The sequence below is a fragment of the Podarcis pityusensis genome, assembly GCF_964106645.2.
Source record: "Podarcis pityusensis genome assembly, chromosome: 17".
Lineage (NCBI taxonomy): Eukaryota > Metazoa > Chordata > Lepidosauria > Squamata > Lacertidae > Podarcis > Podarcis pityusensis.
Window position 1 is genome coordinate 4,608,819 of NC_138042.1, and position 14,382 is coordinate 4,623,200.

Genomic DNA, 14,382 nt, shown 5'->3' on the forward strand with positions numbered 1-14,382 from the left:
CTTGAGCATTTATTTCCCTTGCTTGTTACCCTCCTCCCTGTATTTGTGTGAGACTAGGTGGCGTTTTGTCTTGTGATGTTTCCTCACACAATACTGACCATTTTTGGACCTGGAAAGGCTGATTTGAGGCTGCCTTAGCAGATGGATTATGTTGACTTGAAGTCTCTCTCTCTCTCACCCCACACCCCTTGAACAAAACAAGCAAGCTGGGACATGAGAGCTAGTTAGAAGAATGAGCCAGGGTCCTTGTCCTTGCTATAGCATGCAGGGTCCCCCTCTTACTGATAAGGCGCCCTCCCCCCCCAGCAATTGGACCGTGGTGCCTGCCACCTGCCACCACCCAATCTTCCTGCCTCTGCCAAGGGGTCCAAAGGCACGGCCCACAAGAGAGCTCTCCAGTGCAAGCCCTGCCATAGTGGGTGGAGCTGCACAAGGCTATAGGTGACATCTTTGTAACAACTGCTCTTCCAGTTTGTGCTTGAAATTTTTACATATTGCAAATATGCTCCAAGGTGCTTTCAACAACGTGAAAGAATGCAATAAAATCACGTAGAAGTCAAGATAAATCCAACAGTAAAAAGGGTGTGTGTGTGACAGAAATAAGCTGCCAAAAATTGATCATGTAAAAGATACCTGGAAAAATGTAATCTACAGTTGATTTTTCTAAGTGAGCAGCAAAACCTTATGGCTAAATATATGCCTAAAAACAGGTTAAAGTTATAAAATTTCCTTTTAAGCTATGGAAGAAAAATCTTTCCCCGTTTTCTGGGGGAAAACAAATTTGGGAGAAACTGAATACAGTATGTGATATATATCCCCCCCCCCCTAGAATCATAGAATTATAAAGTTGGAAGGGACCCCAAGGGTCATCTAGTCCAACCACCTAAAATGCAGGAATCTCAAATAATGCATCCATGACAGGTGGCCATCCAACCTCTGCTAAAAACCTCCAGTGAAGTCCAACAACTCTTACAACCATAAAGTTTTTGCTGATGCTTAGTCGGAATCTACTTCCTTGTAACTTGAAGCCATTAGTTTGGGTCCAACCCTCCAGAGCAGGAGGAAAACAAGCTTGCTCCATCTTCCATGAGACAGCCCTTTAGATATTTGAAGATGCCTATCAGTATCTCCTCCCAGTCTCCTCTTTTCCAGGCTAAACATACCCAACTCCCTCAACTGTTCTTCGTAAGGCTTGGTTGTCCCTCTCTGCACACGTTCCAGCTTGTCAATACCCTTATTAAATTGTGGTGCCCAGAACAACAGAGGATTTCAAGTGTAGTCTGACCAAGGCAGAATAGAGCAGAATTAGTAAGACCCCTAGATACTTTTCACATGTATTGCTGGCAAGCCGGGTGTCCCCCCCCCATCTTAGTGCCGTTCAGCTGGTTATTCCTGCCTAAGGGAATAGAACCTTAAATGTGTTGCTATTGAAAATCATTTTGTTAGCTTGGGCCCAGTTCTCCAATCTGTTATGGTCACCTTGAATCCAGATTTTGGCTTCAGCATCAGTTGAGTGTCATCTGCAAATTTGACGAGCATACCCTCAATCCCTTCATCCAAATCATTTATAAAGATGTTGAGTAACAACAGAACCCTGTAGCACCTTACTTGCCATTTTTTTCCAGGGTGATGAGGAACTATTAGCGAGCACACTTTGGGTTCGGTCAGTCAACCAGCTAAAAACCCAGCAACCAGTTACCTCATCCAGCCCACATCTTACAAGCTTCTCCGCAAGAATATATTTGCCAAGCCTAAAATTATTTTACTTTTTCAACAACATGATGTGCCTAATTTACAACTTCTCTAGCATATAAGATTGTACTATGTGGCATCTTAATGGAACTTAAGAGCAATCCTGTGGATTTTTTAAACCCACGCCGATGAGTAGAGCCTACTCCCAGGTAATTGGAGCTTCAAAAATATAAATGCCATGCAGTGTGGAATCCTATGCCTACTGAGAACTAAGCACCACTGAGTTTGGTTTGGATAGGTTTGCAACCTTGGTTTTGTACAATAGCCATTCTCCTGTTCTTTGCACCTGCCGTTCTGAGTGATACATGGAAGTGCCATTTACCTACCCTAGCGAATATAAAGCCAGTGATAAAACTTAAAAAATAAGATGAGGCCACAGCCACCTTTGAGCAGGCAAGCCCCATGCCATATAAAATAGGGTGCTTGTGCAGCAGATGCTCCTAGCGGATTTTGCTGAGAAAGGGGGTCATTACAATGGGGAGAAAAACTTCTCTCGCACAGCCTTTTCTCAAATGCAGTTGCTTCCCCTCTGCAATGCACTTAAACATGAGTTGGTGTTCCTCCATTCTGTTCCAATCCTTTACTGGACTGTCACAGGAGCTTCCTACGATCCCTCCAACATTTCTCTCCCCCTCCCCTTGCTTCTACTATTTCAACTTATATGTGAGCAGGTTGGGGGGGGGTGTGTCCTAAAAAACAACACCCAACTTGGTTGCCCTGTTTTATGAGAGGCTCCTGGTGGGGGCCGTTGGTGCCTGTCCCAATTCTTTGTCATCCTTTTCCCACCCCCATCCCCATCGTGGTGTAGAGCTAGTGCATGTAACTTTTATATTAAAAAAGTCAGTATTAAGGGATATACAAAATCTTACCAAAATAATATTTTATTGTTGCTCATGTACAGTGGCTGGCCACTACAGAGGATAGGGAAGGGGGCTTCTATTGAGAGAAGTGCCCTGTCCCACAACCAAGGATTTGTGTATTGTCCATGTTACTTTCTAGTTTCATTATTGTATTTGGTTTTCCATTGTCGTCTTTTTTTTTTTAAATACAGAATTTTGTTTTTCTGTTACGCTTATCTGTCTGTTTCAATAATGTCTAGAACGCAATCTTTCCCTTCGGGATGGGGTTGGGGGAAAAGATATGGGCCTGATTTAGTCTTCTGGGAGTTGAAGAGGAGACAATGGAAATGTTGAAATCAGTGTCTTGCCATAGAAGAAGATATTTCCTTGCAAAAGAACCCACCCTGCTGCTAAAACAGCCGTTTTTAAGCACAAGGAGGTGGTAGAGGTGGAAGATGGCCTCCTGTGCATTGAAAAGAAAATCCCTTCAAGGATCCTCAGCCCTTTAGGCCCTGAACCTGTATCCCCTTCAGCGCAGGAGAGCCTTTACCAAGTGAGGAGCAGAGGGACCAAGCAGCTGTGTCTGCACAATATACTTAGGCCTGTGCAGAAGCCTCACACGCAGAGACCAAAAACATCTCTGTCATCCAAGTTGCTCCTTTTGATGCTTTAAAAATAAATATTAGTCTCTTGCAGCTGGGGGTGAGGGGAATCACACAATCCCGTTTCCCCAGCCATGTCCCTGCCGCACCAGCTCAACCAGAACTCCTGCAGTCGTGGTGCCTGCCCCTTGTTCTTCATTTCTTTTTCTTCCTCACCAAGGTCCAGCCATCTTCAGGATCAGCACCGGAGGAAGGTGGTGGGCTGGGCTGGGCTCCATTCATGCTGGGAGCAGCACTGCAGTCCATAGCCTGGGTAGGGGAAAAAATGAGACAATGTTATCGGTGACTGGATTTAATTGCTGTTTTCTGGTTCACATAATTTCTGTTTTTAACATTCTGGGCCAAAAACCCAGCTTGTAGCCTTCACTGTTTGAAAAATGCAGTAGTCCGTAGGATTTACAAAGGAACAGAAACCTGTCTCTGGGCAAGTCCAAGGAGCCATGGTTCTCACCAACCAACTGCGGTCTAAATCTGCTGAATTAAATAGCCAGTTCCTTAACCTCATCATCTGACAAGTTTAGACTGGAGCAAATGGCTCCAGTCATCTGGACTTTGGTTTTGCACCGTAACTGTTATTTCTCCTTCCTTCATGGCATTCAGCCATGTTTCCCTCCTCTTCCCTCCATCCTTGTGTCAGCCTACTGAGTTATGAAGAAACTTGAAATCTGGTTCTGGATAAAGCCAGCAGATTAGAGGTTATGCAAAACAAGTGACAGGCTGGCTGGCTGTTTTCATTTTCAGTGCAGTTTATTTGTCATACCTCTTCCTCCGTCCCCTGTTCCTCCTCACTGCTGCTTTCCTCCGCTGGCTTTGATTTTGCAGCTGCCACCTTTGCCTCTTGCTTCTTCTGAGCCAGCCGGACAATGGCTTCGTGCACTGCGGCTCCCTCTCCCTGCTGGCACTGACCAAAGAACAGGCGCAATTGCTGGCTTACCTACAGTGCGGGAAGAGGGTCAAGTCTCTTTCAGCGAGCAGAGCAAGAACTTCCACAGGGCTAGCCGCTGCAGCAATGCCCTCCTCCAGAGTTGGCACTAGAACAGCATCTTCCATCAGACCACACACAGAGCTCCTAGAGCAGAGAACGGAAGCCAAAGGTTCCTGTTCTCAACGTATCTGCATGTTTACTGCTGAAGTTGGCAGCCATCTCATTATACTTCTGTTCATACTAATAAAAATAGCCACAAGATACAGGAAAAAGAATGCCATTTATATTGGGGAGAGTTCTTTCCATCTGCATGCACACTTGAAGAGGGCTGAGCCAGGGTCAGAAGTGGCTCTGGGGCCAAAATGCTACAGTTTGCAAGTCACAAGGCCTTGACATGCACCCGTCCTAATGAAAAAAGAGACATTGCCTTAAAAGCCCCTCCTCCTCCCGACTTTTCTCGCTGGGAGAAGTGTCTGCCAATTTTTTTGCGGCTTAGGAAGCTAGACCTCCCACCAAGCCAAGCAACAGGGTGGGTTGAGATTGCTTTATGAGTAATTTACACATTTCTCTCTCTTCTTTGGTAACACTTCCATTTTTCTAAATGAGGATGCCACAAAGGAATTGGTCCAAAATGGGTGCCTGACCTTCAGACAGAGAGCATTCTAGGAAGCAGTGTCTGAACGGCAGCGTCTTGATATAAGCATCCCTCCAGTGCCGTGGCCTGGAAATCTGGCAAGAGGCCAGTCTTGGTTTTCCAGAAGGCAGATCTGTTGAAATAGCTTTTAAGGCAATGGCAGTTTAGTAGCTATTCAGAACCAGAGGAACAATCTGAAATTCAGTCTCTTAAGTTCCACATTTGTCTTTGTAATTAAGGTGTGGTAGTTTAGGCCCATCAACATTAGATATGTGATGAAATATCAACAATGATGGATGTTATATTTTTATGCCACCCTTCCTCCAAGAAATTCAGAGTAACATATGAGGTTTCTCCCTCCTAATTTTATCCTCACATTAATCTTCTGGGAATGCCTAGGCCAAGAGGCAGTGATTGACCTAAGGTCACCCTGTAGCTAAGCAAGTCTCCCTGGTTTAAGGCTCTAGTTTGCTGCTATGCTGTGCTAATTTTCAGTTGACTGGATAAACTGATCCTACTCAAAAAGCAAGAGTAATTTTGTGTGTGTGGTCATTCTAGCTACCAGTTTTAAGATGGGATTTCTTGCCTTGCAGAAAACTGACAAAAACCCTGCCTTTTCTCTGTTATACTACCCTCTGCAGTGCAAAAGGTGAGAAGCAGCATTTGGAAGGCAACTTCATCTGACATTTTCCTTCTCCCTGTTCTGTAGCTGCAGTGCCTCAATGTACAGTGCAAGAATGCCCCACAGTGGTAAATGGCAGTCAGATCAGGGAGGAAAGAGGCAGTTAAAACGTCTAGGTCCTGGGGCTGGATTACACGAATGAGGGAGAAATGGATACAGCTGGAGCAGAAGGTGTGACAAAGAAAGCAACCCTTTAAGGGCAGAAGAACCTATCCAGACACAAAAAAAGGAATAACTAGTTTGATGCGTTAGTGCTGCAAGGTCCAAAATTCAGCTTCCTGCACTGCATCAAAGGCATCTATATGAGGGCTAAGAATTTGAGGGTTAAAAAAAGTTCTACTCGTATTTGCAGAAAGGCTTTGTAAAGGCAAAGTCTCAAGTGCATTTTTTTTTTTAAATCAGCTTGCTGTGAACTAGCAGAATTCATCTCAATGGCTGCAGTTTTGGGTCTGCCTTATAATAAGCTAACATTCCTACCCCAAATTTTGGGTTTTTTATAGGTTTTCCTTCATATTGAGGGGACCGGGGGCGAATGGCTTCAGCTCAGGTTGGCTATCAATCCTGGTGCTTTATTTGTGATTTACATCCTTGGCTTGCTTTTGCTCTCCGGTTGTGACACTTCATGCAATGGATTGTGTCGGTTCCTTTGCAGGACACTGACACGGTATGTCCTGCCTTGCATTTGGACTTGGTGACTTTCTGGCCTTCTTCCAGCCCTATGATTTTTAAAAGCATCCGATCATCAGCAAGGAAAAATCAAGCCGTTCATGACCTCCCACGTGCCCTGGTGACTTGCAGACCAGTCTGCTAGACTATCTAAGCCAACCCCACTTGAGGTGTCAACAAATACTGAAGCATGGCAAAGTGGGCACACCTGAGACTGGCTCTGGCTAGGTACAGAATGGGGAGAAAGAGAAGAAGGGGCTGAGTCCCATTTCAGTCTAGAGCAGGGGTCTGCAACCTTTAAGACAAAAAGAGCCACTTGGACCCGTTTCTGAAGAAAAAAAAACTGGGAGCCGCAAAACTCGTCATTATAAAAATAACTTTTTTGTCACTTTTTTATTATTTCTTTGTTTGACCCCTCAGAATTACTCCTCCTCATAGAAATAAACGTTAAATTAACAAGTTACCTTTTTGTGTGTGTGTGTTCTTCACTCCCCTTCAAAAAAGTGACCAGCGTACATGCCCCCTTTCAATGCAGTGACCAGCGTACATGCCCCTTACAATGTAGCGGGCGGGCGGGCAGGAAGGTGACGTTGGGACGGTGCGTGACTAACGCACGCACCGCCCCCATGCAACGTCACAGCCAGTACAGCGCCCGCCACAGTGGGGAGTGTCGGGGCGCACAATGCGCCTCCTCCTCTTGCTAGTATCCGCCCCGGAGCCGGGGCAAAGGTGTAAAAGAGCCACATGCGGCTCCGGAGCCGCGGGTTGCAGACCCCTGGCCTAGAGGAAAGCAATGGTTTGGGGAGCTCTGGGAGTTGCAGGAAGAATCATTTCTGACACCAAAGCTTCACAACCAGCAGACAAAGTCAATCTGCTTCAGACTGTAAAGAGGGGATTGCTCATATGACTGAATGCTCCTTTGTACCTTAGGGACGCGGGTGGCACTGTGGGTTAAACCACAGGGCCTAGGACTTGCCGATCAGAAGGTCGGCGGTTCGAATCCCCGCAACGGGGTGAGCTCCCGTTGCTCCGTCCCTGCTCCTGCCAACCTAGCAGTTCGAAAGCACGTCAAAGTGCAAGTAGATAAATAGGTACTGCTCCGGCGGGAAGGTAAACGGCGTTTCTGTGTGCTGCTCTGGTTTGCCAGAAGTGGCTTAGTCATGCTGGCCACATGACCCGGAAGCTGTACGCCGGCTCCCTTGGCCAATAAAGCGAGATGAGTGCCGCAACCCCAGAGTCGGTCACGACTGGACCTAATGCTCAGGGGTCCCTTTACCTTCTTATCTTAAAAAAAATATTCTAGATGTACAAAACTAGATGCAAGGGAGAAAAGTTCTGAGTGTAGCTTTCTCCCCAACATGATAATTTTGGAAGTGTATTTTTTTCTTTTTACACCAAACACATTCAGTCACATAAGCCCTTATTTGCAGTTTGAAGTGGTGCAGGCTAGTTTTTCTCACCTGCTGCTTGTGAGAAACAAGTCCTAAGAAATACCACTGCACTCTCAAAGGGAGACAGGAGATCTAAGACAAGAGATGATGCTCATTCTCAGTGGGAAAACCAGCCAGTGCAGGTTTGCAGGAAGGAAGCAAATGTGACACAGCCTGGGAAAGACCTATACAGTCCCTTGGAGCCTAGACTAGATGCTTCCATCCCAACAGAGAGGGTGTGTGTGTGTGTGTGTGTGTGTGTGTGTGTGTGTGTGTAGGTGTAAGGAAGAGAGGGCTTTGCATATACCTGAGCTAAGCTTCCATCTTCTATCATAGTGTCAAATTCATTGTTCATCAACTCGGCAAGGAAATCTTCTATCTCATCCAGCTCCAAGTCAGCTACAGAGAAGAAGGTAGACAAGGAGTTAAAAGTCTGTGTAGAAAAGAGGAAAGAATTCAGTGATTCAAGTGGCCAGGAACTCTGTAAGAGATGCCAGAAAACAAGTATGGGGACCCGTTGGCCCTCTCAGATGTTGCTGCACTGCAGTTTCCATCATTCTTGACCACTGGCCTTGCTGGCTGGGGATGATGGGAGTTGCAAGTCCAACAACATTGGATGAGGGGTGGTGCACAGGTTCCTCCATCCCAACCATAAAGGTGGGGATTCAGGCTCTCAGATAGTACCCTGCCCAAATGAACCACAAAGCCCCCAGATGTAATCATTCAACCTAACCCTTTTGCCAGAGCTGGACGCACGAGACAGTGACCCCAGACAACATATTAAACCAGATGTCTCTCCTGGTCTCCAAAACAGTTGTGGTTAGCTGAGTGACACTTCCGTACATGGCTGAGCTTTTCAGAATTGTAATAAAATGGTTCTACCATATTTGTTTTGTCTCCATTCCATTTTAGAACATTCAGAGGGGGTTTCTTGACCTACCGATGTTCACTGTGACAGTGAGGACCCTGACTTAGAGCAGCACTGAATGAGCAAGATGGAAGCTCTGCTCATTGCTGCAAGCACCTCTCTGGCTGCTACTTCTAGGTAACTCTGAGACCAGCCTGACTTGAGCTGCCCACCACCACACAAACTGAGGCACCCACCATGTTGTACCAAACACAGGGCAGACCCAAAGTCTGTGGGTCTCCTGTGGGGTTAGTATTTGTCTTGTTCCTGATGTTCACAGATGAATACTTTTATTATTATTATTATTTGTTGTGGATTTTATATGTTTGATAAATTGCTCTGTAATTTAATATTTCTTAAATTGCTTTGAGAAGTTTTGTTAACAGCTATGAGCAGGTATAATAGTAACAATAATAGGTTTATCTTCCATGGAGTCTGCTATCCGGTTCAACAGAACATTATATTGTTTAGGTACCTCACCATTGCTTTGAAAGTATTGCTCCACAGCCTCCACCATCCATTCAGCTTTCTCTTGGCTGTATGCCCCTCCAAAGCCGTTTTCAACTGCGACCTGCATCAGAAGAAAACAAAGCTACATTCATAAAAGAGAGTAGTTAGGCAGTTCTGAAGGAAGCAAACTTCAAGCTAATGAGTTGAGGTTGCCTGGAGTGAAGACAGAGATTTCAAGAGTGCTGGGGCTGGTTTAATACTATCTTCACACAAGGTGATATCCAATGTTAGTATAGTCAGAGTAGATCCATTGAAAATCAAATGACTTACAGTAAGTAACCTAACTCCATGGATTTTAATGGGCCAACTCTACATATGACTTAGCTGATACCACCCACACGTTTTTTGTCCTGGTTTGCACTATAATAATGTAACAAAACAGTTTTGGGGGGTTTCAGCTGTGTTTCAGAAGATGAATTGGGGGAAAGCCACTTCCTCCCTTTGTCACAGATGCGTTATGGACATGATGGGCAGGGCATCTACCGGGTAGCGTCAGTGACATCACCAACACCACCTCCAACAATCCTGGGAACCTTCATTTTTTCATTTAAGATGGAGAAACATAAATGTGTGTCAAAATAGTCCGCCTAAAGCACAAAGGAGGGGGCATGGGTGACACCCCACATGTACAGTGACACAGCTTTCCATTTTCCTTTTTGTACTTTTGTACCACTTCAAACTGCAGATGAAGACCTCCGTATAATAACTAAAAATAAAGAAGTGACCTACACTGTCACCCCTGGTTACTTCAAATCTCCTGGTTCTTTTTTTAAAATAAATTTTAATGGGGCTTATAAAGAAAAAGACAAAGATTATTATCAAATATATTTTTTTTGTCCAAACTAAAACATTAATCTAAAAGCAAAAAAGGGAAAGAGGTAGAAAAAAGGAATAGAAAAAGATCTGAGAGAGAAATTAGGAAGCTAAAGAACTTCTGATTCTTCATCTGACCACTATATACAAACATTCACTCGTTTTAACACCTAATAAAGCCACTTTCTAGTAATCATAACCTTCAATCCTCAAATCAAAATGTCATCATTTCTTTTTCTTTTTAACACAAAGCCTATGAGAGGTTTCCAATCTTCAGTAATTATTAACAATGACTTTTCTCTGATTAAACATGTCAGTTTTGTCATCTCAGCTAAGGCCATTAATTTTAACAACCATTCAAAATCTTTTGGTTCTTCAAAGTCATGCAACACTGAGAACATCAGGCCTAAGGCCTCCCTAGTCCAGGATCCAGTTTCCTCCAGTGCCCAACCAGAAGCCCACAGGCAGGAGAGAAGGGCAATAGCACTTTCCCACTGCTGTTTCCTGACAGCTGGTGTTCAGAGAGGCATGCCGCCTGATTCCAGAGACAGCATGCAGCCATGACGGCTAGTAGTCACTGACAGCCTTACCCTCCATGAATAAGTCTATTCCCTTTCAAAGCCATCTAAGTTGGTAGCCATCACTACATCTTGGGAAAGCAAATTCTACAGGTTAACTGCACTGCTTGAATATGTTGCTGCCTTTTGTCTGGCATGTTTATTCAGATGTCAGTCGCAGAGTGCTTATGCCTAGGTGAGTGTTCTTTGGATTATAGCCAGAGTTTCCACCAGTATTATTTTTTCCAGGATGTTTATCAGGTGCACATAGTTGTGTAACGAGTTCCTATTCAACAGCAAAGCATGATAACCAACTGTAGCTATTAATTGGCTCAACACCAGTTGCACATGTAGGTACCATATTGAACCCCTTTGTGGATAGGCACAGAGTTCAAAGTTCTGAAAATTATACTTATTCAGGAGGTATATTTCTATGCCTTATTAAATCTTTTACAGATCTGTGGCTTCTATATAGGAAAAAGGAGTACTCTTCTAGTTGTATTTTTGAAGTTGAGAATTCAATTTTTGTGATAGCTACTCAGCCCCTAAGAAATTGGTTTATTCGTTTTAATTTCTTCCATTCTTGTTCTGGACATTGCTTAGAAACAGTGATGGGAGGTGGAAATTTTTCCAGTTCAAATTTTTTCTATGGATATCTTTCAGTTTCATAAGGTCATTAGTAATAATAAATGAATGCCAGTTGTGAATATGGCAAGCCTGGCAGTTTCAAAGTTTTTAGCTTTGTTTGTTAAATACGATTAAAATAAATATGTTAAATTAGATCACAATCTAGGCATCATAAAATTTTCCAATGCCAACTTACAAACATTTCCCAGTTTTCCAGAAAACCCACACTATGGCTTAGAAATACATCTAGCGGAATCTGATATAATAAAGTTAAAAAGTAATGCTTAAAATGATGTCATGGTTGCAGAGAAAAGTTACCACCATTTGTACGTGTACATAAATAGCAGCAGAGAAGACACATTTAAAGCCTCACCCGGTGCATTTTTACCCGTAAGTCCTGGCCTGTATTTTGCCAGAACGAAGGTGGCAACCCGACACAGCAGCAATCAAAGTGCACAGGAAAGTATGAAGTCCGCTTCCATCCGCCTCACACCTTGCTTTAAAAGCACATTTCCCCTTTCTACTATTATCTGAGCTCATGGGAAACAACATGAGGCAGTGATGGTCAACAATTTGGATGGATTTAAAGGATGATGAGACTAATAATAATAATAATAATAATAATAATAGTAATAATTATAATAACATTTTATTTATACCCCACGCTCCCCACCCAGAACCGGGCTCAGGGCGGCTAACACCAAATATAAATCACAATAAAACGTAATGGGGGAAAAACAACAAACAAACAAACAAACAATTAAAATATGGCTTAAAATACAGCTTAAAATGCAGCCTCATTTTAGTAGTAACTCATAAATCAAGACCATCAAGGGAGGAAACATCAGATATTCACCCGAGCCAGCTATCCATGCTGTTCCTACATGGGCCAGCAAAAAAGGCAAGGGAAAATTTATATACCAAATCCTATATAAGGGGTCAAAGTGAGTCCAAGCCGAAGGCCAGGCAGAACAGCTGCGTCTTGCAGGCCCTGCAGAAAGATGTCAAATCCTGCAGGGCCCTAGTCTCTTGTGACAGAGCATTCCACCAAGTCGGGGCCACTGCTGAAAGGGCCCTGGTCCTAGTTGAAACCAATCTAACCTCCCTGAGACTCGGGACCTCAAAAGTGTTATTTATGGACCTTAATGTTCTCCGCGGGGCATACCAGGAGAGGTGGTCCTATAGGTACGAGGGCCCTAAGCTGCATAGAGCTTTAAAGGTCAAAACCAGCACCTTAAACCTGACCCTGTACTCCACCGGGTGCCAGTGCAGCTGGTAAAGCACTGGATGGATGTATTCCCATGGCAAGGACCCTGTAAGGAGCCTCGCCACGGCATTCTGCACTCGCTGGAGTCAGCTCCAAGGGTAGCCCCGCGTAGAGCGAGTTACAATAATCAAGCCTGGAGGTGACCGTCACATGGATCACTGTGGCCAGATCAGGGCGAGAAAGGTAAGGGACCAAGTGCTTAATATGGCGGAGATGGAAAATGCTACCTTTGCTGTGGCTGCAACCTGCAAAAGTTTCACCCAAACTCTTGACAGAATCTGTGTAGCAGAGGGCTATCGATGGCTATGAGCCAAGATAGCTTTGTTCTGCCTTCCCTGAAGGAGGCGGTATGCCTCTGAATGCCACATGCTGGAAGTGCAGGAGGGGAGAGAAGTCAGATTAGCCTCAACCAGAGCCAGGGCCTTTTCAACACTGGCTCCGGCCTGGTGGAACGCTCTGTCTCATGAGACCAGGGCCCTGCAGGATCTGATTTCTTTCTGTAGGGCCTGTAAGACAGAGTTGTTCAGCCTGGACTTTGGCTTGGAATCAAATTGATCCCCTCCCCCTCTTCCTTTCTCCTTCTGTGATGCAACTCCTATTTGGGGACTTCCCTGGCTTTTTTCTGGCCCATGTAGGACCAGTCTGGATAGTTAGCCTTGGTGAAGACTTGATGTTTTCATCCCCCAAAAAGTTTTTGATTTGAGTTTCCACTGAAATGAGGCTGCAGTCTGGTGTAGTGGTTAAGAGCGGTGGACTCGTAATCTGGTGAACCGGGTTTGCTTCCCCGCTCCTCCACATGCAGCTGCTGGGTGACCTTGGGCCAGTCACACTTCTCTGAAGTCTCTCAGCCTCACTCACCTCACAGGGTCTTTGTTGTGGGGGAGGAAGGGAAAGGAGAATGTTAGCCGCTTTGAGACTCCTTAAAGGTAAAGGTACCCCTGACCATTAGGTCCAGTCGTGGCCGACTCTGGGGTTGCGGCGCTCATCTCACTTTACTGGCCAACGGAGCCGGTGTACAGCTTCCGGGTCATGTGGCCAGCATGACTAAGCCGCTTCTGGCGAACCAGAGCAGCGCACAGAAACACTGTTTACCTTCCCACCAGAGCAGTACCTATTTATCTACTTGCACTTTGACGTGCTTTTGAACTGCTATTTTGGCAGGAGCAGGGACCGAGCAACGGGAGCTCACCCCGTCGCGGGGATTCGAACCGCTGACCTTCTGATCGGCAAGTCCTAGGCTCTGTGGTTTAACCCACAGCGCCACCCTCGTCCCTTTGAGACTCCTTAGGGTAATGATACAGCAAGATATCTAAGCCAAACTCTTCTTCTTTTAATGTTGTATTTTAATCTTTTTTTAAAGTTGTATTTCAATTTTTTATTTTTATTTTGTTTTTATATCGGGTGTTAGCCGCCCTGAGCCCGGTCTTGGCTGGGGAGGGGAGGGTATAAATAAAATTATTATTATTATTATTATTATTATTATTATTATTATTGCTTTGCTCATGTCCTGCTTGTATGACAGCAGGATGCTGGAGGAGATGCGCCACCCGCCTGATCCAGGGCGGCTCTTCTTATGTTCTTCAGCCAACTCCGCATTCTCTGCACCTGCGGCTACAGGAAGGAAATGCACTTTGCACATGCTCGCCCTCCACGCGGCCTCTTTTGCTGCCAGCCTCCGCCTCCCGCTCCTCTCCCCGCTCCCTGCCTGCGGCGAAGGCATCCTACCTGCAGAGCAGGCCAGCTGCCCAGGACAGCCTCGACCCCTTTTCGGAAGAGGCCACGTGCCTCCGCCCGCGGAGTCGCCATCACCGAGCGGCAGGCAGTCACGAGGCCGAGCGCCGAGCTATCGATGAGCAGAGGAAATGGCAGGCGGGCAGGCGGAAGGAGCCGAGCGCGGAGCCCGCGATCGCCCCTCTCCTTTGTCGACAAAGGCAGAATCCGGCAGCAGAGCCGCTTCGAGCCCGAGCCGGCGGCGCGTCCACCTTCCGCCCGAAAGCAGTACAATATTGCTGGACGCCATCTAAACGCAAGGCGATATGTTGCTGGTCTTGCTCCGATGCTTGTTGCCAAATGCCACTGGACGGCGTTGGAAACTCGGGGCTTCCGAGTAA

At 45.5% G+C, this 14,382-nt stretch overlaps 1 protein-coding gene across 1 annotated transcript; it reads right to left on the minus strand.

Moving 5' to 3' along the window:
• Window positions 1-2,617: 2,617 nt before the first annotated feature.
• On the minus strand, window positions 2,618-14,139 carry TSR2 (TSR2 ribosome maturation factor). Its single transcript, XM_080987581.1, has 5 exons — window positions 13,997-14,139; window positions 8,978-9,068; window positions 7,898-7,989; window positions 4,014-4,187; window positions 2,618-3,502 (listed from the first exon to the last, which is right to left on the minus strand). The coding sequence occupies exons 1-5, from the start codon at window positions 14,075-14,077 to the stop codon at window positions 3,389-3,391; spliced, it is 552 nt and encodes a 183-aa protein (XP_080843707.1). The 5' UTR covers window positions 14,078-14,139; the 3' UTR covers window positions 2,618-3,388.
• Between the last annotated feature and the right edge of the window lie 243 nt (window positions 14,140-14,382).

Coding starts and splice junctions, on each gene's coding strand:
- TSR2 (XM_080987581.1), bottom strand. CDS start 14,077: ATGGCGACTCCGCGGGCGGAGGCACGTGGCCTCTTCCGAAAAGGGGTC. Junction 9,069..13,996: donor GCAGCTGGCCTGCTCTGCAG/GTAGGATGCCTT, acceptor CTTCTGATGCAG/GTCGCAGTTGAAAACGGCTT. Junction 4,188..7,897: donor AAGATGGAAGCTTAGCTCAG/GTATATGCAAAG, acceptor CCCGCACTGTAG/GTAAGCCAGCAATTGCGCCT.